We start from the raw sequence: 20,529 nt of genomic DNA, 5'->3' as shown, positions 1-20,529 counted from the left end.
TGGGTTATAAATGTTTCTAAAAAATAATGACAGATCTTTTTTTTCCATCATAAGGCTGTTTTCCTCATAAAGGCATTTAAAAATGTGGCTCAAATCATAGTCTTTACTTTCATATCTCGTGCATCTCTCTTTTCCTTTTGGGAGGATTCTTAATCTGATACAGTTAAATGAACATTTTTCAAGCTGGGAAAAATACTTTGGGTGAAAACTTTTCTGTAAGAGTGGAGATTCTTCATGGAAACTGCTCTAATATACATTGAATTAAATATTACAAGGTATATTTAAGGAAAATCCCCAAATTTATTTTGGGGAAGAAATTGTAAAAATTTTGTGCCAAATTAGTAGTTGGCTTAAATAAAATGCGTTTGCAGGATTTACCCTGGCTAGTATTAACAGCCATAACAATTGAGGCCAGGTGACAGATAATTTCTTTTTAAGAAGGTGTTTATTGTCAGGAAAATTGCAAAGTTTCCTTTGTAATTACTCTATCTTTGTTATTTTGGCAGCCTGTAAAGTTTTATTGGCTTTTACTGAAAGGTACTTTTTTTGGCCCATGCCAGCTGGCTTTCTTTTTTTTGGGCAAACTTTCCTAGCTCTGATATTCAGAACATATTCTAAACTTTGATTGTCTACCGATGGGGTCTTTTTGAACAAGGAGCCAAGTGGCTAATAATGTCTGAATTGATCTCAATCCTGTCTTCAGGAGAGTGACATCAGAAAGCCGCAGGTGTACTTCAGCCATTTGAGTGTTGCTTCCTGCTTATACAGTGTATCATTTTGGTACTAAAGTGGTCAATTTAAGGCCATGCAAATTACAGCCTCTTATCACATACAGCCTGGAAGAAAAGTATGTTGAAATTATGAATCAAAAGTAAGGATTCACGGGGCTGGCCCCGTGGCCGAGTGGTTAAGTTCGCGCGCTCCGCTGCAGGCGGCCCAGTGTTTCGTCGGTTCGAATCCTGGGCGCGGACATGGCACTGCTCGTCAGACCACGCTGAGGCAGCGTCCAACATGCCACAACTAGAGGAACCCACAACGAAGAATACACAACTATGTACCGGGGGGCTTTGGGGAGAAAAAGGAAAAAATAAAATCTTTAAAAAAAAAAAAGTAAGGATTCACTAACTTGAAAGAAAATAGAGTTTTTCAAGCAGTACAGGCTCACTAAATCAAAATTGAAAGTTCCTTTTCGGGGGTACGTATTAAAACAAGTAAAACACAAACATTTAAAGAAATGGAACAATAATAGAATTTCCTTAGACTTGAGACCACGGTGTGTGGTTTGGAGTTTCAGTCGTCTCGGTGGTGGTATCCACTCTGTAGGCCAGGTACCACTTCTCTTACCTGTGGGCTTCTTTAAAGACTTTTCCAGATCATGCTGATGCATGTGAGATGAATTCTAAATTTAGAATTATATTGCTGTGGTTCTGAAGACCACAGTAATAAATTCATTTAAGCAAATATTTGCATCACTAACTACTTATTTCATTGCTTTTAAAAGGATACTGGAGAAAATGCTTATACTTTATTTCATAAAAACTTATTTATTTGACTACTTGTTCTTGGTGAGGGAAACTTACAAATCTTAGAAACTGCTGATCTTTTTAGTAATTATTATTCCAAAGTGGTGACAGGCATATTAGTAATTGGCAGTCTGTTTTGGCAATGAAATAGTATCTTAATTTTGTTTTTTATGTTACTGTGGTCTGTAGAGTAATTAATGTAAAATTTTAGGTGGGAGCTCCTATTTTGTGATTTAATAAAAAAGGAAAATTAAAGATCCCATTTATCATTTATCACTTCTAAGTAAAATATCTTTAGATGCTACCATCTGCATGGATTCTTCTCTATTACCTGCTTTCTTTTTTGTATCAGTGGGTTTCAAAGAATATATTTACCCCTTTTTCCTGAACCGTTTGTTAGAGATCGATACAGATGGTCTGTGGAGGGTGGCACTCTGGGCTTTGTTCTGGAGAGCTAGAGGACACTGAGGATGCAGGATAGAAGCAGCCCACCTTTTACATGTTCCTCCTGTGGGAAGGCCCTGTCTTCGTAGTCACACCGTGGTGAGGACAGAGCACGCTTGGTGTCTGGGTATCTGCAGGGCCCATCTGTCACACTGTTCCTCAGAACTTCTTCATGCTAGACTGAGAAACACCAGGTCGTGTTGGGATCTTCCAGCCCCCTGCTCGGCTGGGAATAATAATAGGTACTGCCCAGTCTTTTCCAAATAGTGTGGTCCATTATATTTGAAAGAAATTACAGAATTACTAGGCGGGCAAGTAATATTTATTTTCGTGACTTTCTAGGGCTTAAAGAATAGCCATATTAAAGCAAAGTGGAACAATTTCCGCAGAAGAGATGTTTTTCTATCATAAGGGTCATAGTTAGGTAATTTATTATGTAGAGCAATTTTTGAGAGGTGGGGGTTTGGGTGGGCATCCTGATTCAGAACTTCCCTTCAATTTATTGGATTTGTTTCTCAAATAGCTGCAGCTTGTTCAGGTTTTGTTCCTGCCAGTTGGATATGAAGTACTGTATGTTTGGGCTCACTGTACAGAATTTGTTTCCAAAAAATAGTGTCGTGCTGCTTTCCATCTACTGGACCAGTAGGGGTAGGAAGATCTGATTTGAAGCCAATGCAAAATGCAAAACTGATTAGATTTGGATTGTTCAGACATTAGGCCTCCTTTCCTTATTCTTACTCTTTTCCAGATGGAAGAACCAGTTTTACTCCCAGGGCACTCTCTCCTGGCAATTAGGCTGTGAAGATGAGGATCATTTAGTGCCACTATTGCTAAAGTACTGTGATAGCAGGACTGGGCTTGAAAATTTAGAGGAGAGAATCAACATATTCTGTACGTGGTCTCTTTATTTTTCAATTAATGGTACTTGTGATGCTTTTAAAATCAGGAATATAGCTTTTGTTTTTTGATTCTCCTTTTTGTTTTGTTAATATAATAGCATATTAGTTTCTGACATCAACTGGAAAGGAGATGATGTGTGAAACACTTTAAAGCATCAAGTGTTTTAAAATGGTAACCATATGTACACCTTTCTAATGTGCATAATGTCCCCTCCCTTCTTCAATATACTAGATTACAGTCGATTTTGCTTTTTAGTGATGATTAAGGCCCGTGATTCTGAATTTCAGCGACCACCATTTGAGAAATGCAGTAATGCCCTATTATTGTTGAAGTGCTCAGAGCTCTGTGTAGCCTCAGAATGGTATGCCCTTTGAATTGTTGTATCAGATCTTTACATTTTCCTCTTCTCTCTGACATCAGTAAGCGGGTACTTACAGCCAGGCATTAAATTTTAGAGCTATAAGGAAAGATTACTGAGTCTAATGTCTTCATTTCGTAGATTAGGAACAGAAGCCCAGAGGGGTTGCACAGTTTTCCCATGCTCATCAGCTAGTTAGGGTGGTGTAGGAACTAGGTACAAATTACTTGACTTTAATCCAGTACTCGTTCTACCAGTCCACACTAGTTGCTTAATTGCTTTTTGTTTTTTTTCTGTCAGGGTAAGTTTCCTTTACAGATTCTTCTCCATGTGTAAATTTTTTGCTCTTATTTTGTCGCTGACTGACTAAAGTGAAACTGAGAACAGGGTGAAATAGAAAAAGTAGTTAACCCTGTGAGCAAGGTCTATGATAAGCCTCATATTACATAGGGAGAAACCGAATCATACAGCAGTTACCTAGTTTACCCGAAGTCCTTTAGCTAGTAAGTAGCAAAGCCAGGATTCAGTCTCCATGCTCTTAACCACTCTGCTGTTGCATTTCTGGATGAACTATGTGCTCTCTTCCAGCTGTCATGCCCAATGATTCTGGGTCTGAGTAATAACAGCACCAAAGCTAACATCACTGAGCACGTACTACACACTTCACACATCGTGTCGCATTTAGTCCTATCAGCAACGCCATGAGGCAGGTGCTATCACCATCCCCATTTTATAGATGAGGAAACTGAAGCACAGAGAGGTTAAGTGGCTTGCCCAGTCTTACAGCTGGTAAGTGCCAGTGGCACTATTTGAAACCAGGCAGATGTAAGTGCCTGCTAGCTTTGCCACTATACCTTATTGCCTGAGAATGAGTACTTGAGTATCTAAGCCACAGCGCAATATGAGTTCTGCAATATTTATTTTTGCTAATTAGAGGTGATGCGTGAGAGAGTATGTGTGTATGTGCACACACATGTCCACAAGTGGAAACACAGTCACTAATGATTTCTTGGCTATGTGTTAGATATGGGGTAGGAGGCCAGTATGCCAAGCATATAAGTGAGTGAAGTAAATCTGGTGCACGAGATGATGGGATGTGGAGTGGTAGGGCTGCTAGGAACTGTGGCAAATAGGAAAACAGAGCTCTTGGCCAAAAGGGCAGCTGATAGTGGGCTCAGCCAACTGCTGCCCTCCTTTTCAGCCTGGAAAGCGGACTCAGTGCTGCTGGATATTGTGTTTTTTCTAGAGAAGCCAGAAGTTTGGATTTTTAAACCAGAAGAAGATTTTGGAATTGATTTTTAAATGATCCCCGCTATTTGAGATTATTTGAAACCACTCTGTGAACCAGACGGAAATGCTGGCAACCTCCGTTAGCTCATTAGGACTGATAGACAGGTGACCTTCACCTGAATGAGAGTTGGCCGTATCTCGCTATCACTACTAATTTTTGAAGAGAAGAAAGACAGGCCCAAACCCAGAATGGTTGTCCATCCTATTCCGTCGAGTAAGATGGCATAATGGTACTCTGCAAAGTAGACAGAGTTGAATTATTAAGTGTATCTTGTGAGGCTGTAGCATCGTCAGAAGACTTTGCTCTGTAGACTGTGAGGACACCTGGCTTCTGGTTTTGGCTCTGTCCTCAGCACTGGTTTCCAAGTCTGTAGACATCTGATTCTGGATGGGGCTGTGGGGTGCAGGATCACCTCCGGGACTTTTTCCAACTGCACCCCCTCCTTTATTCAGGTACGCCCCTGGCAAGACCACTTAGGAATCACTGCAGTAGTGTGGGGTTGCTGTTACTGATAGGAGTTAGGTCAAAGAAAGAAGAGTTTGATATCCTCTTCTGAGAAATGCATGGTTTCTCTGAGACTCAGTTCCGGTTTCCAAACTGCCCAGGAAATGCAGGTGCTGAGTGTTTACTTCTGGGAGCAAGGTAGGGGCAGATGTATGACCTTTGCCTTCTTCTAACAAAAGTAGCTCCTTTTTTTGTTTATTTAATCTTTTTACCCGTTAGGCTTCCACTTATGATTTCTTTAGTACAAAAATTTCTTGAGTATACAAACGCTAGCTTAATCCTTAAAAACTTGATCACATCTAATGTTTTCTTCAATTCAAAATTTCTGAGATTCATAACAAGGGGTGAGAGTCTCCCTTTGCCTTTGTGATTAGGTGTTACTAAACAGTATCTTATGTGTTGCCAAAATAACAGCAAAGGGCACTCTAGGTGTGGGATCTCTATCCCAACTGATGATATTCCTTTAAAAACATTGCATCATCTTTCTTATAACTGTTCTACCTAAAGAATATTATTTAAGAAAAAATAAATATCAACCTGCTGTGCTACAGTCTAAATTCCTGTCTTGGAAATATTATAGGTGAATGTATTTCCAGATGCTGCAAATAATGGAAAATCTTGAAAACTCGAATCAGGGTCCCTGTCCTTAAATGCGATTCAGTTTGCATTTTGATAGCAGTTTAGAAATGTTATCGCCTGTTTTGTCACAGACATAATTCACATCTTTCTTCAGGCACTGTAAACAAGAGAAATGGTTTAATGGCCCCATAAAGGCACTCCGCTGATAGCTGAGATTAGGCCCTTTAGTAATGGATGTTGGTGTGTGTATGTGTGAGTGGTATGTGTACGCAGGGGCAGGGGCGGGGTGGGGGGGAGGGCTTGGGAGAGATAAATGTACTGGAAAAGAATCTTTCAGAGGCTCAGGTGCAGCAGAAGTGCCTGCTGCTTTTCTGAGTGTCTTGAAAGATGGATTTAAGGCGCATGTGACACTGTTGTCTTTATTTGTATACAGGCCTTTCCCTTTGCTTCTGGAATTTAACTGAGTACTAATTGAGGTCATTGCCATCCATTTATCACCTGAAATTGAAGTGATATTAACTTAAAGTGAATGCTTTTCTGTCTAGTGAGTGAATCCCTAACTACATATATTTGTATGAAAGGCTGCATGCATTTTTCATGCCATGCTTCTATCTGATGTCTTAAATGATCTAATTTATGTAGACCATTTACTTTTTTCCCCTTTTACAGATTTTTTTAATTCTCTGCTATAGCCTAGTGAAATTTTTTTACGAGCACTTTAGTGTCCACAGAATGATTTGTTTTGATATTCTCAGTTATTTTTTGTAGACAAGTATAAAAAATTCTCCATGTATAACCCAACCATGAGGTCTAAGTAAATGCCTTGAAATTCCTCAAAGCACATAAATTTGTAGTGTTTTAGAGCCTCAATATTGTGTCATTTTTCATCATCTTGTTTGTGTATTTCCCCATAAATTGGCTAGACAAGGCTGCACACTTGGTTTTGAGAAGGTAATCAAAGAGTTAATGGAGCAAAATTAAATGTCCTTTGTTGACAAATTTAGCTGTACCCCATCACTAGCAGGTGTCAGTGTTCCATCCATCCACTTTGGTTTTTTCTTTCTCCTTTTGCATTGTAGACCATATTCTAGAACAGGGATCAGCAAACTTTTTTCTGTAAATGGTCTATAGTAAATATTTCAGGCTTTGTGGGTCGTAGGGTTTCTGTCACAACTCCTCCATTGTAGCTCAAAGTAGCCCTAGACTATACCTAAATGAACGGGTGGAACTGTGTTCCAATAAGACATCATTTACCAAAATAGGTGGGAAGCCGGATTCGGCCAACAAGCTATAATTTGCCAACCTCTATGCTAGAATGTCTATAGTAGGCTATTCTAAAACGATTTTTGAGCAGACCAGAAATCTCAACACGAAAACCAGGAGACTTCATCAAGGCACTGTATTCCTACCTAGTTTTGCTTCAAACATTATAGATTTGCTTCAAAGACATGGTTGTGTTTAGAGAAGAAGTAATGAAAAATGTGTTTTTCTTCCCAGGGTAATTGTTTTGTACACATAGAAATTGCTCCTCTATTTCACTCGTGTGATAAGAATTGGGAGGAAAGGAGAGTGAAAGGTCAGAGCCAAGACAACTCATCACTGTATTTACATTCACTGTCCACATGTGGAAGGGGACCCGTCACTTGTGACATTTTGGTTATCAGAGTCCAGGGGCAGCTTTAAAGGCTGGACAGCAACATTTTTCTTTCAGTGGAGTTTGAGTGGTGTGAATTTTTAAATGCGTTTGGTCACAGTAATAAATTGAAAGAAGGCAGATTGCCTAAACACAAGCATGAATCCTTGGAGAAGTGTTTTCATTTACATACCAGTGCTAAGAATATATTATTAAGGTCATGTATACAGAAATATGCATTGCATACACATAAATTAATCAAACTTAAGAATACTGGCTAATATCTTTATTAGAGAAAACTTTTTTTAAAAAAACCTAAATAAAGCTCTAATCAGTTTTGTATGAGCTCTTGATGATAAGGACTGAGTCTCACTGTTCATCTTCATCCTCTAGTTCCATATATCCCCTCTCCCTCCCAGCACCTGGCATGGTATGGGCCATGGTAGACGAATGAATTAATGGAGGAACAAATGGGCAAAGAAACATGATACAATGTTATGGTGGTGCTCATGCATGAGAGAAATCATAAAACTGTTTATTCAAAATAGATTGCATTATATGAGAATCAGAGTAGGTGAAGATTTTTGAAAACTCTATACTAATATGTAAATTTGAAGGTTTTTTTTTTTAAAGCATCATAGCTAGTGTTTTTATCAAGATTCCAAATTCAACCACAGTTTGATAAGTCCACACCTACAGTTAAACGTATTCTCCTTCATTAATTTACAAGACATCATCATCTTCATTACAGAAACATAAATAGAAACTCAATTCATAGATTTCATTGTTTATTCTCTGGGCTAACGTGAACCAGTCAGTTATAACAAACATGGTCTGTTTTCCATTTATGGTACTAAAAAATGTTCCAATGTTATGATTGTTTGGGAAATTATTCTCCTATGAGCAAATTTTTGTTTATTATCTCCATCTATATTTTAGGTGTTCAAATGTGATTTATTATATGTCAGCCCTCAACCAAAGATGTTGTATACCAGCAGTGTTGCACATGGAAAGCCAAGGGCATTTCTGTGCTCCAGAAGAATGACAACAAGATTCTGCCTCTGTTCTAAAATGTAGGCGGGGAAAAAATGGAGGCAAGATGCTGCCTCATAATTCATAGTTCTAAAATGAAAGCAATTACTAATTTACCCAATACTTTATGGCAAATAGCATAACCCCAAGTAAACTTTTGAATTAAGAAGTGGTTAAGTTTATTTTGAAAGTGCATTTTTTTAAAGTCCTGGTATTTTGGAGCTCTTAAATTTAACCATTAGAACTCAGTCATTAGTCAGCCTTAAGATGTGGTTTTAAAGGTCAGGCTTCCGTCAAAGAAAAAATGCAAGATGCATCTCTTGAACATTCTTTCCTTCTCCTCCTCAAGATCTGATTGTCTGGAGGAGTTGGGGGTCATAAGAGTTTGCAGGGAAACGTGTTTTAGGAATGCCTGAGGAAGCCTGCAGATTTCATAGATAAATTATCTGAACTGTCTGAAGTCAAGGATAAAGATATAATATCATTTTGAACCATCACTTCTTTGTAAATGAAATGAAGGAGTTAACTCACTTGATTTGATGCACTTGAAGAAGGAAAGATTCACTTTAATTAAAACTACAAACAATGCAGATGCCTGTAGCTCTCTGTTCCAGACCCAGCAAGGACAGCAGAGTAAGCGAAATGAAATGTACCTAGCAGCCTCGGCAGCAGGCTGGAGCCGTGTTCAGCGAAAGTAATTTAATTAGTGTTGATCATGACTCCAGATGATGGTGATTTGATAAGGAATAATTTAGTACTTAACAGCCTTTTACATGCACCAACTCCATGTGGGAAGGTAAAGCAAATTGCACAAAATGAATGCGCTGCTTTCCTTGTGCCTGTGCCAGTGAGCTGGAAAACTGCCTGTTAGCAGACGCTCAGACTTTGAGCCCTGTGATGAAATACTCAACTCTGTCTCAGCTCAGCCCTCTCTGGTGGGAGTCTCAGTGCTGCCCTTATTTAAGAATAAATAAGAGAAGTCATTTTTGTGACATAGAATCTCCAGGAAGTAGGAAAGTGACAATGAGGAAGATAAAGTAGCGTGTGGTTCTTGTGCAAAGTGTTGATCTTCAGGTTGGCTTCTTTTTTCCTCACACACAGCGAGTAAAAAAAAAAAAATCCTAGCCAGCTCAGATTTATTGGATTATTTATTTGGCTTATGATTAGAAAAAAAAATCACAATTCCAAGGGCCCACAATGATTAAGAGGCCCACACAGGTTGAATGTGTTATGGAGAGGGTAGAGGAGCCCTCAACTTTTCGAGTTGGAGAAACTGTGAGCATCCTTGAGCGTCGGCATCTAATGAAAAGGAAGACACTGTTAGATCTTTTTAAGTCTTTTCAAGTACTGGACCTATTTCAATGCAGCACACACTGGATTCAGGTGTTGCCAAGCGTTACAGTGGATTTGAAATTTGGCCAGTTATGAGAAGCATGTAGTAAATTTTATAAGACACAGAATGCTGATCTATATTTCAGCCTTAGTACATCAGAGTTGCTGGGAGTGGTGTGTTAGTTTGCTAGAGCTGCCATCACAAAGTACCACAAACTGAGTGGCCTAGAAAACAGAAATGTATTGTGTCACAGTTCTGGAGGCTAGGCTGAGATGGAGGTGTCTGCAGGGTTCTGAGGGCTGTGAGAAAGAATCTAGTCTAGGCTTCTCCGCTAGCTTCTGGGGGTTTGCTGGCAATCTTTGGCAGTCCTTGGCTTGTAGAGCATCACTCTGTTCTCTGCCTTCATCTTCACATGGCGTTCTCTCTGTGTGAGTGTCTCTGTGTCCTCTTTTGTACAAGGACACCTGGCATATTGGATTAGATCCCACCTTAATGACCTCATCTTAACTAATCTTCCAAATAAGGTCACATACTGAGGTACTGGGGTTAGGACTTCAACATACGAATTTGAGATGGGGGGGCACAATTCAACCTATAACATATGGGCTCTGGGAATCCCTGTTTGTTCAAAAGTTCTCTGAGTAATCTGACGATTGGCTTGATTTGGAGATTCTGCATTTAGGGATCAACTTGCCTCTGATAACACTTTGGGAATCCATAAATCCTTTTTTCTTTTTTTTTTTTTAAAGATTTTATTTTATTTTTTTGTCCTTTTTCTCCCCAAAGCCCCCCGGTACACAGTTGTATACTCTTCGTTGTGGGTCCCTCTAGTTGTGGCATGTGGGACGCTGCCTCAGCGTGGTCTGATGAGCAGTGCCATGTCCGCGCCGCCCAGGATTCGAACCAACGAAACACTGGGCCGCCTGCAGCAGAGCGCGCGAACTTAACCACTCGGCCACGGGGCCAGCCCCCATAAATCCTTTTTTCTAAAGTCACTTCAGGAAGCTCATGGGGCCAATCTGAAAGCACTTGAGCTCCAGACAGTGTAGCCACTAGTATGGACCATGCCTTTTGCTTCTAGGTTGATACTAGTGGACATTTTGATAGGAGGCTATTGTCTGTCATGCTAACAGCCATTCCTGATGGTGCCACAGACTTGTCATTCCTCCCTGACCCATCTGGAATTATTTATCTTATGAAGTTGAAGCATATTCTCAGATGTCTCTCTTGGAACGGGAGGCCAGACATGTTAAAATATCTAATTTGTATAGCATTGCTTGATGCCCCGCATATTTTTTTAATCTTTTTATTGAGATATGCATTCATTATAATGCAAAAATCTTAAATGTACAGCTTGATGAATTTTACACATGTATGTAGTTGTACAACCACCCCCCCACAGCAAGATATAAAGTATTTCCAGCATAGTAGAAGGTTACTAGGGCCCGTTCTCAGTCATTAGCCCTCCTTTCCACCAATAGAAGGTGATTCTTTCACTATCAATTGGTTTGGTCTATTCTTAAAATTCATATACTACAATTTTTTGTGCTTGGCTTCTTTTACTCAACTTCACGTCTTTGAGACCACGTATGTTTCTGCATGTATCAGTAATTTGTCCCTTGTTGTTCTGGTATAGTATTCTATTGTGTGAATATGCCACAATTTTTTTATCCATTTTCCTGCTAATGAACATTTGAATTTTTCCATTTTTTGCTATTATGAATAAAGCTGCTACAAATATTCTTATATGAGTCTTGGTGAACATATTCAGTCCTTTCTCTTGGATATGTACCTAAGAGTCTAATTAGTCGATACTGCCAAAAAGTTTTCCAAAGTGTTTTTATGAATTTATACTCTCAGCAGCATATCTAAAAGTTTCTGTTACTCTGGGTCTTCTTCGAATGTTGGCAATGCCAATCTTTTGCAGTTTCACCATTCTTGTAGGTCTATGATGATAGTCTTATGTGGTTTTCTTTGCAATTTCCTGATGAGTAATGATGTTGAATACCTTTTCATATATGCTTTTTTTGTTTTTCATTTGTTTTGTGATATGAATGTCTTCTCTTATGAACTGCCTAAGTCTTTTTGCCCATTTTTATTGGGTCATTTGTTTTGTCTTATTAATTTGTAGCAGTTCTTATTATGTTGAATACGAGTTCTTTGTCACATCTTTCCTATTGCAAACATCTTCTTGCTGTATCTTACTTTGCACTCTTTTAATAGTGTCTTGATGAAGAGAAGTTCTTAATTTCAATGCGGCCTAATTTGTGTACAGATTATTTTTTTTTACGCTTTTGTGTCCTGTTCACAAATCTTTTCCTACCTCATGGTCCCAAAGACTTTTAAAATATAGTAATATCAAATATAGTAGTCTCTGATATGCCTGATATTTTGATAAATATGATAAACTTTGCATCATACTGCACATTTATTAGCTTTTGAAGTCTTATCAATTTTTATTCATATAAATTAGATCTGATCTCTCAGGTATAATGATTGCTTATTTCTTTTAATGACAAACTGAGTTCCTTGTATGTCGCTACTGCTTTTTCTTAAGAAAATGTAAAACCTACTACTTAATCGAAAGTGCTGAACTTGAGTATACATTTTCCTATATATGTTCAAAGAAGTAATAAATAGTTGAAAACTATTTGTTAAGAAGGTAACAGGGTGTTGGCCCCAAGGCCTAATGGTTAAGTTTGGAGCACTGCATTTTGGCAGCCCGAGTTCAGTTCCTGGGCAAAGACCTGCACCACTCATCAGCAGGCATGTTGTGGTGGTGACCCACATACAAAATAGAGGAAGATTGGCACAGATGTTGGCTCAGGGCAATTCTTACTCAAGTGAAAAAAAAAGACAGGCAACAAATGTATAGTTAATGTATTATAAAGGTTGTACCGTATAGTATTTGTCATTCTAAGAAGTAGCACACGCACATACACACAGGGAGAGAATTTTTTTTTTTTTTTGGCAAGGAAGACTGTCCCTGAGCTAACATCTGTGGCAATGTTCCTCTATTTTATATGTGGAATGGCACCACAGTATGGTGATAAGCAGAGTATGGGTCTGTACCTGGAATCTGAACCTGTAAACCCCAGGCCGCTGAAGCAGTGCCCAAAATTAATCACAGTGCCACTGGGCCAGCCCCTCAAAAGGAGAGAATTTTCTTATAGAGTACTATTTTAAATCTTTGTGGTGTTTTCTACGTTTTAAAAACATTTCATTATGTGAATTTAGGACTCAGAAAAAAGTAAAGAGAGTACTATAATGAACTCCCAACTACCTATCAATCAGCTTTTAACATTTATCAACATTCTTCTAATTTGATTCATCTCCCATCCATCATTTTTTTCTAGAGTATTTTAAAGAAAATCCCAGACATATTTTTTTATCTGTAAATACTTTGTGAATCTCTAACTTTAAACCTTTTTTTTGTACAACTGCCATTTCGTTATCACGTTCAACAAAATTAACCATAATTTCTTAAATATCTGATACTTAGTCCATATTCAATATGTCTTATTTATCACAGTTTTTTTATAGTTAGTTTGTTCAAAACAGAAACCAAGCAAGTCCTCATAATTGATTCTTGAGGTTCTCAAACCTCTTCTATCTGACGGTTAATTAATCATAACTTTCTGACTTGGTAGAGGTAATGAGCACGTGCACATGCATCTCTGGCATATGAAGATCTATGTAATTTCTCCTTTGTCTCTATTCTTGTCCTCTCTACTTTGAACAGGTATATTAAATACACATTACACTAAAAACATACTTTGAAATAAACTACTCAGTGAAATAACATTATTATTATTTACTAAGTTTTTGTTAGATAACTAATTTAGGTAAAATTTGTTTATTTCTTTGGTAAATTTTTCTATGATGTTTCAGATGGCTCTTAAGTACCATTGAACATTTCTGTCAAAATCGTGTCCAGACATAAACAAATAGCATTTATTTTCCTGAAGCTTTATAGTTCTTGATATCAAATTCTTATATTAAAATTATATATGATATTCAAGCTTAGTAAAAGTTTATAATGCTGTAATGTTAGGATCAAGATCGAATGGCATCATAAACCACAAAATTTCTTTTTGTATCTTCCTTTATAGAATACAGACGTAACATTTTGTTTTTTAATTCTAGTTTTTGTAGGAGTTAAGACAAATCTCCAGAACATGTGTCCTTGTGTTTCTCCCTTTATTAGTCATACTTGTGCATATTTTACATGAAAATAATATCCATTCTCAGTCTGTTTTTCTCATATCTTTTTACTAAATTTCCACTTACACCATAACTTCAATTATTCTGATAGGATCTCTAATATGTAGTTTTCCAGTTTCATATAGAAGAATAAAATATATAGTTATTTATTTATTGGTTTTTAAAGATGATTTCCCCTCAAATATACATATTTCTTAGTATTTTATGATATGATCTTTGTATTATATTAAGCATTAATGAATATAAGCATAACCATACATTAAGTCATATGAAAAAGGAGAAATCATTTAAGATAGAATAATTTTATGTTTTATGGTGGATTACATGTGAGAAAGAACTGACATAGTTCTCACAGTTCATCTTCAAAATCCTGTTAAGTGGTTAGGCTCATACTTTTATCTCTATTTTGTAGATGAGCATTGGCCTCAGAAATGTTGAGTTTTTTGCCCAAAGTATCATCAGTTACCACTGGACCTGGACCTGGACCTGAATTTTCTTTCTCATAGTCCAGTTGTCTTTCCATTAAACCATTACTATTGATTGATTTGAGATATTTTTCTTTCAATAATGCTTAAAATTGTGTTCCAGTCTTCAGTTAATTCTTAGATAATCAGCTGTATTTTTTCTGCTTTAGTCATTGGAAATCTTTCTGAAATGTTTTCAAAACTTACTTTCTGAAAACTGAGTTTCTGATGTTGTTAATATCAGCTAAGCAAATTACAAGCAATTCACTTCAAGTAATGAGAGAGAGTTCAAGCATGCATTTTGTCATACAATAAAAGCAGAAAAGGAGTATACGGAAATTCTCCAGAATCTTTTCTTCCATGAAATTCATCAAATTTGGTTTTTCTTATATATGTCAGTTAACATGAAATGTTAGTGACATTTTAACCAAATGAAGTAGAACAGATTAACATACTTAATTCCTAATTGCATTTCATTTGTGTGGGTATTTTTATTTTGTTTTCTAGTGGCTTTTCATGGCCTACCACTGAAAATCAAGAAAGAACCCCACAGTCCGTGTTCAGAGCTTGGCTCTGCCTGCAGTCAAGAACAGCCCTTTAAATTCAGCTATGGAGAAAAGTGCCTGTACAATGTCAGGTAAAGCAATCAGGTGTATATATAGAGCATAGTCGTTCTTACTGAAGCAAAGAGTCCAGAATAATATAAGATCTCAAGTCATATTTTATAAGAGTTACGTCTTCAGCATACAACAAGCTAATTAGGCAATGCGCTTAGCAGAACTCTGAAGAACCGTTTACCATCTGATCACACACTTTTAGAATCATTTTAAAGCAATAATTTTCATCCAAATTGTTAGTTGCTTTTCTGCTGTAGTGATGCATCCTGAGTTTGAAAAGAGGGTCTTACTTGGCATGAACAGCTATTGAAAGTTCTCATTAGAATGAATGCATTATGCACTTTAGATAGAGTTTGTCGAAAAAAATGAAACATTTGGCAGGTCTAAGCAGTACATTAGTCATCTGACAGTCTTCGCAAATGATCTATAAGATGTGTTCATGGACAACTGCAATAAAGTTAGAATTTTATAAAGCTTAGCAGAGGCTATTATCTATTAAAAAGCTGGTTGCTCTTTCTGATCATAATAAAGGGTGGAGCAGTAAAAGTACATTGTTCATTTGTTAGAAAATTTGATAACATATATGTTCATTAAAAATCCTTCTCAGTAAATTGCATAATTGCATAAGGAAAAAGTTGATTTTTGTATATTGAATATTATTACTCTCAATTATTGTAGAAACTTAGTTCTTAAAAGTTAGTTTGAACACTTAAAAAATGATTACAAATATTTGCAGTTTTATAAGTTGCATTTTGAGTTTACAATATATTATGATCCAAAGGCGTCTTCTATTTCCTTGTTTGTTTACTCTATGCACTCTTGGTATCCAAGGGGATATAAGATTCAAGAAACTTAGATTTATGCAGTCTCATAGCATCTGACCAATGCTTGGATAGTCTATCACTATTCGTTCTTGCAAACTTGTCTTTTATATCTGCTTCTTGAGGAGGTCACCAGAGCCTGAAATTATGAGCCACTTCAATTGAAACTACAAAGCTTTTATAAAAAATATATCTTGCAGAAGTTAACTATTGAAACATACTGAGTTCAGATAAAGCAATACTGATCAAATTGAGTCTTATTTTACAGTGTTTTTAAGTTTTGCATTTTCTCCTTAAGAGTACTGCATATTCACAAAATAATTATTTAACGTATCGAAGAATTTTTGATTAGTGAACCAAATAGATATAGAATTGTTTCATTTCAGCATTGATCAGAAGTGTGACTATGAATTAACTATTGTTTTATATAACGTATCTGACATTCATAAATTAATAGTACAAGAATTGGCTAAATATTTTGAGGTTCTTCTTGGGGACCAATAATTCCCACATTAATATATGGATTAAATTCTGGTACTTCTATTTCTATACAAACAATATAATTCAATACAGCATTTCATAGGAGGAGAAAAGTAATATCCTAGGACAGAAGGTATACCATTTTTTCTTGTTACATGGGAATGAGACAAGTGAACCATTTTGTAAAAGAAGTGGGTCTCGTTCAGAAATACTGGTAATGGAAATAGGTAGAACCAAACATAATATGAATACTATTGCATAAGAATAGACAGATGCCTCATGCATGCCTTCACTTCTGTGGAGTGTTTTTGCACTTGGATGTAATGCTATTGTATAGATGGAGTGACAGACTAAATTATTGCTTAAGTCAATCAAAAAAACCATTTTGGTTTTAAAGAAAAAATATGTATTGATGAATGCTTTTTATTTTAAAAAACTATAGTATTTTAACCTAGAAATACCTTTTGTATTTAGAAATTTAAGTAAAATTAGTTTCAATAAAATATTTTTTTAAATTACAAAAATTAGTTAAATCGTATTCCTAAGAGCTACACAAAAGAAAGCAACTTAAATTCATAAAGTATATAAAAATAAGCTTACGCATTTTATTCTTTTGTAATTTATGTTTAGAAACTAGACAAGGACAATAGGATGTTACTTTTATTTATTTATTTTTTTGAGGAAGATTAGCCCTGAGCTAACATCTATGCTCACCTTCTCTATTTTATATGTGGGACGCCTGCCACATCATGACTTGATAAGTGATGCGTAGGTCTGTGCCCAGGATCTGAACTTGTGAACCCCAGGCCACTGAAACAAAGCATGAGAACTTGAGTACTACACCACCGGGCTGGCCCCTAGGATGTTATTCTTAACACTATTTTGTACCTATTTTTGTACCAAGAAAGTTTAAATATATGAGACATTAAATTTGTCTCATTAATCTTTATTACCCCATGTGCGGAAGTTAATGTCAAGCATCATTTATTTTATACAAAGAAATGAAAATAAGGCAGAAGCATTGCCTTAAAAAATTCTACCACAAATAAAGGCATGCCAGATATGGTCTCCATCTTATTAAAATGATGTTAGTTCTTGCTCTAAAATATTATGCAATATGGAAGAATTATAATGTCAGGAATATTTAATAATTTAGAAAAAAATCGATCAAACTTGCTCAAGGAGACATCTCAAGAATAGATGGAAATAATGCCACTGCTCTCATAGACGGTGATTTTCCTTATACTAAGTTATTTGTATATGTAGTAAAAAAATATATTTTATATTTATGCCATTTCCAAATGATATATTAATTATCCTATTTTTTGTTTAAGGTTATGGTGATTTTGAAGATTACATATTCTAGAATTACAAAAACCAAAAAACATAAAATTCTGACTGACTTATGACTTAAGCCTAAAATATTTTTTCTTCCCTTTTGGGTTGGAAAAAAAAATGTTTTTTTGATTTTTTTCTTTTTTGAGGAAGATCAGCCCTGAGCTAACATCTGCTGCCAAGCCTCCTCTTTTTGCTGAGGAAGACTGGCCCTGAGCTAACATCCATGCCCATCTTCCTCTACTTTACATGTGGGATGCCTACCACAGCATGGCGTGCCAAGCAGTGCCATGTGGCACCTGGGATCTGAACTGGCAAATTCCGGGCCACCGAAGCAGAATGTGCAAACTCAACTGCTGCGCCACCCGGGTGGCCCAAAAAATGTTTTTTTAATTGCTCCAAAGAAACAAATATTTTCTTTTCTTTTGTTCCTTGGGTAGTGCCTATGATCAGAAACCACAAGTGGGAATGAGGCCCTCCAACCCCCCGACACCATCCAGCACTCCAGTGTCCCCACTACATCATGCATCTCCAAACTCAACTCACACTCCGAAACCTGACCGCGCCTTCCCAGCTCACCTCCCTCCATCGCAGTCCATACAAGACAGCAGCTACCCCATGGACCACAGGTAAACTGCAAATACTGGTTGTTTTAAAACTGTTCTTAGCAATCTTGAAAGAAATTCCTATCACCAGTTCCTAAGACCTGTGGTAGATTTAAAGTGAGCATATTAATTTTGCACATCTATGTAAAGTATTTTTGGGAAGAGCTTGCTCTATCTTTAGTTATAAATAATTTGTGGAGAAGGTCATTTATAAACATTTCTGTTATAAACATTTAAATTGGTTGCTAAAATGGAAAATTAATCTATATACTGACATTTGAACATTTCCCTTTCGCTTTGCTTGAATTAAATTGCTTCACTTAAACTTTAAATCAGATCATCCCATTTTTATGAGCATATGTGTGTACTTGTTCTATAAAGTTAGGAGACTAATTTTAGTAGGTGGCTTATGGAATTAGCTTCTTTACCTTAGATTGAATGGTTTAGCTGTACATAGTTTTGCAGCGTAGAACTTATTTGATTAAAACTATTTTCCATGCTTTCCAAGTGATGAATATTTAATGTCAGCAGATGCATGACCCTGGATACTGAGAATATAAAGTTAAAGAGTTAGAGACTGAATTAGTGTTCCTTAGAAAGACACAAGGTAAGAACCAGAGTGCGGAGCTGGGGAGAATGCTGTAGTGGGTAATTCTTGACTCCTAGAGATGAATAAATTCATATTTAAATAAAACATTGGAAGACTTAGAGTTCTTAATGATACAACTTAAAACACACGTTGATTGTCTGCAGCATCCTTCCCTCCCCTTCTACCTTGTACTTATATAAAGTCTGTAAATGTGGAACAACAGGTTCTGTGGGAGAAAAACCAAAAGACTTCATCTGTAGCATTTGATGAGTCTGTGATGTAAATATCCCCCCCATGGCCCACTCCAGGCTGTCAAGGTGACAACCCTGAATGTAGAGTTGGAAAGAGATGTGCAGTAGTGCACCATTATTTAGTGTTTCTGCCATACCGATACAGAAATAGACATAACCTCAAGAGCATAGTTAGAGTAAAATGTAGTAAAATAATTAGGAAGCGATGAGTTTCGAGTATTTATTGCCTTTGTTTTTAATATAATTTTTAAAAAATTATTAATTTACATAATCCAATTGTTAATAATGGATGTGTTTAACACTTAGCTCACAAAATTCCTGAAAATTTAACAATAAGCCAGTACAAACTGGCTCTGACACACCATTATAAAAATAACTCAACCAAAGGAATCCTCTAGATCAGCAGAGGAAACCAGAAGATGTGCTACTAGCAACTTTCTGAAAATAAGGGAATACTCAGATCTGCTTTTTATAGTTTATTTAATGGGACTCAACCTCACTTTCAGTAACTCTCTTTCGGTATGAAGGGATAAGATGAAGACGTCATTCTTTCCGATGTAAAACTAAATCATATCTTTTCTACCTTTGTTTCCATCAAGTCCTCTTGTACTTTAGTTATGAAATGTTTCCTATTATCTTTCCCTCCTCACCCCACAGACTTGAAACCTTGTCAGAGGGTGATGGTATGCGCATCTGTGTAAACAGTTTTGTAAATACAGATGAAAGAAATCTTATTGCAGGGTGGGCCATTCAACAGATGCACATTGTGCAGGACTAAAAGGGAAAAAGAGTACAAACAAGAAAGCAAGTTTTATTTTGTCCACTTCTGTGACTTCCCAGATTTCTTGATACCTGAATCTCTCACCCTTGAATTGAGTGCCAGAATTCTAGATTGCCTAGTATGCCGTTCGTGCAAAACAGCTATGGAAGGTGACTGCTGATCAAGCAGTATGCCTGTTCTGAGGTGACCTAACTTGAAATGCTTTAGCCAAATCCATTTTAGTTTCTCTACTTGAAGTCAAACATTGGAGACTGAGAACAGCCGGCCCGGAACCATAAGAGGGAAGCTCGGGGTCTTTTCCCACTGCCCCCCACTGAGTTGTGAGGATAGTACCAGCTGGCCAATCCCAGGAAAATCTCTGAAGCCGTATGTTTCTGAGGAGGATTTCTTGGAGGGCTCTAGCCAACAACTGACAGTCCCTCAGTTATAAATGGCAAATTTGCTCTGGGAACAGATCCTTTCCTCAAATAGCCCCCTCCAGCCCTGGCACCCCACCTCACTCTGGGAATGCTTTATGGCCAACTGGGCTGCACCCTGCTTCCTCTCCTGAGGCTCATTCTGCTCCTCGGGCCAGCCCTTTGGCACGGTTTCCTGAACCCACTGTTCAGGAGCCCTGTCTCTTTTTCTCAATGTTTCCTGCCACTTGTGTATACTGTTTTTCTTTATCCAAGAGTTCATCAGCATGCTCTCCTTACCCATTAACCCGCTTCCAGAAGCTTCTTGAGTCACTTTCTTTTTACGGTTGGTCAGTGGCTGAAAAGATTG

General features: G+C 37.1%; 1 protein-coding gene across 6 annotated transcripts in view; it reads left to right on the top strand.

The window, feature by feature from the left end:
* ETV1 (ETS variant transcription factor 1) overlaps positions 1 to 20,529 on the top strand; it is a 90,452-nt gene that overhangs the window by 33,123 nt on the left and 36,800 nt on the right. For all 6 annotated transcript variants that reach the window (XM_046670750.1, XM_046670749.1, XM_046670748.1 and 3 more), the window contains 2 exons: positions 14,793 to 14,922; positions 17,979 to 18,167. In XM_046670750.1, coding sequence (XP_046526706.1) covers positions 14,793 to 14,922; positions 17,979 to 18,167 — 319 coding nt within the window. The remainder of the gene's footprint in view (positions 1 to 14,792; positions 14,923 to 17,978; positions 18,168 to 20,529) is intronic.

Source organism: Equus quagga, chromosome 8 (genome assembly GCF_021613505.1).
Source record: "Equus quagga isolate Etosha38 chromosome 8, UCLA_HA_Equagga_1.0, whole genome shotgun sequence".
Lineage (NCBI taxonomy): Eukaryota > Metazoa > Chordata > Mammalia > Perissodactyla > Equidae > Equus > Equus quagga.
This window is presented reverse-complemented; position numbering and strand designations above follow the sequence as displayed.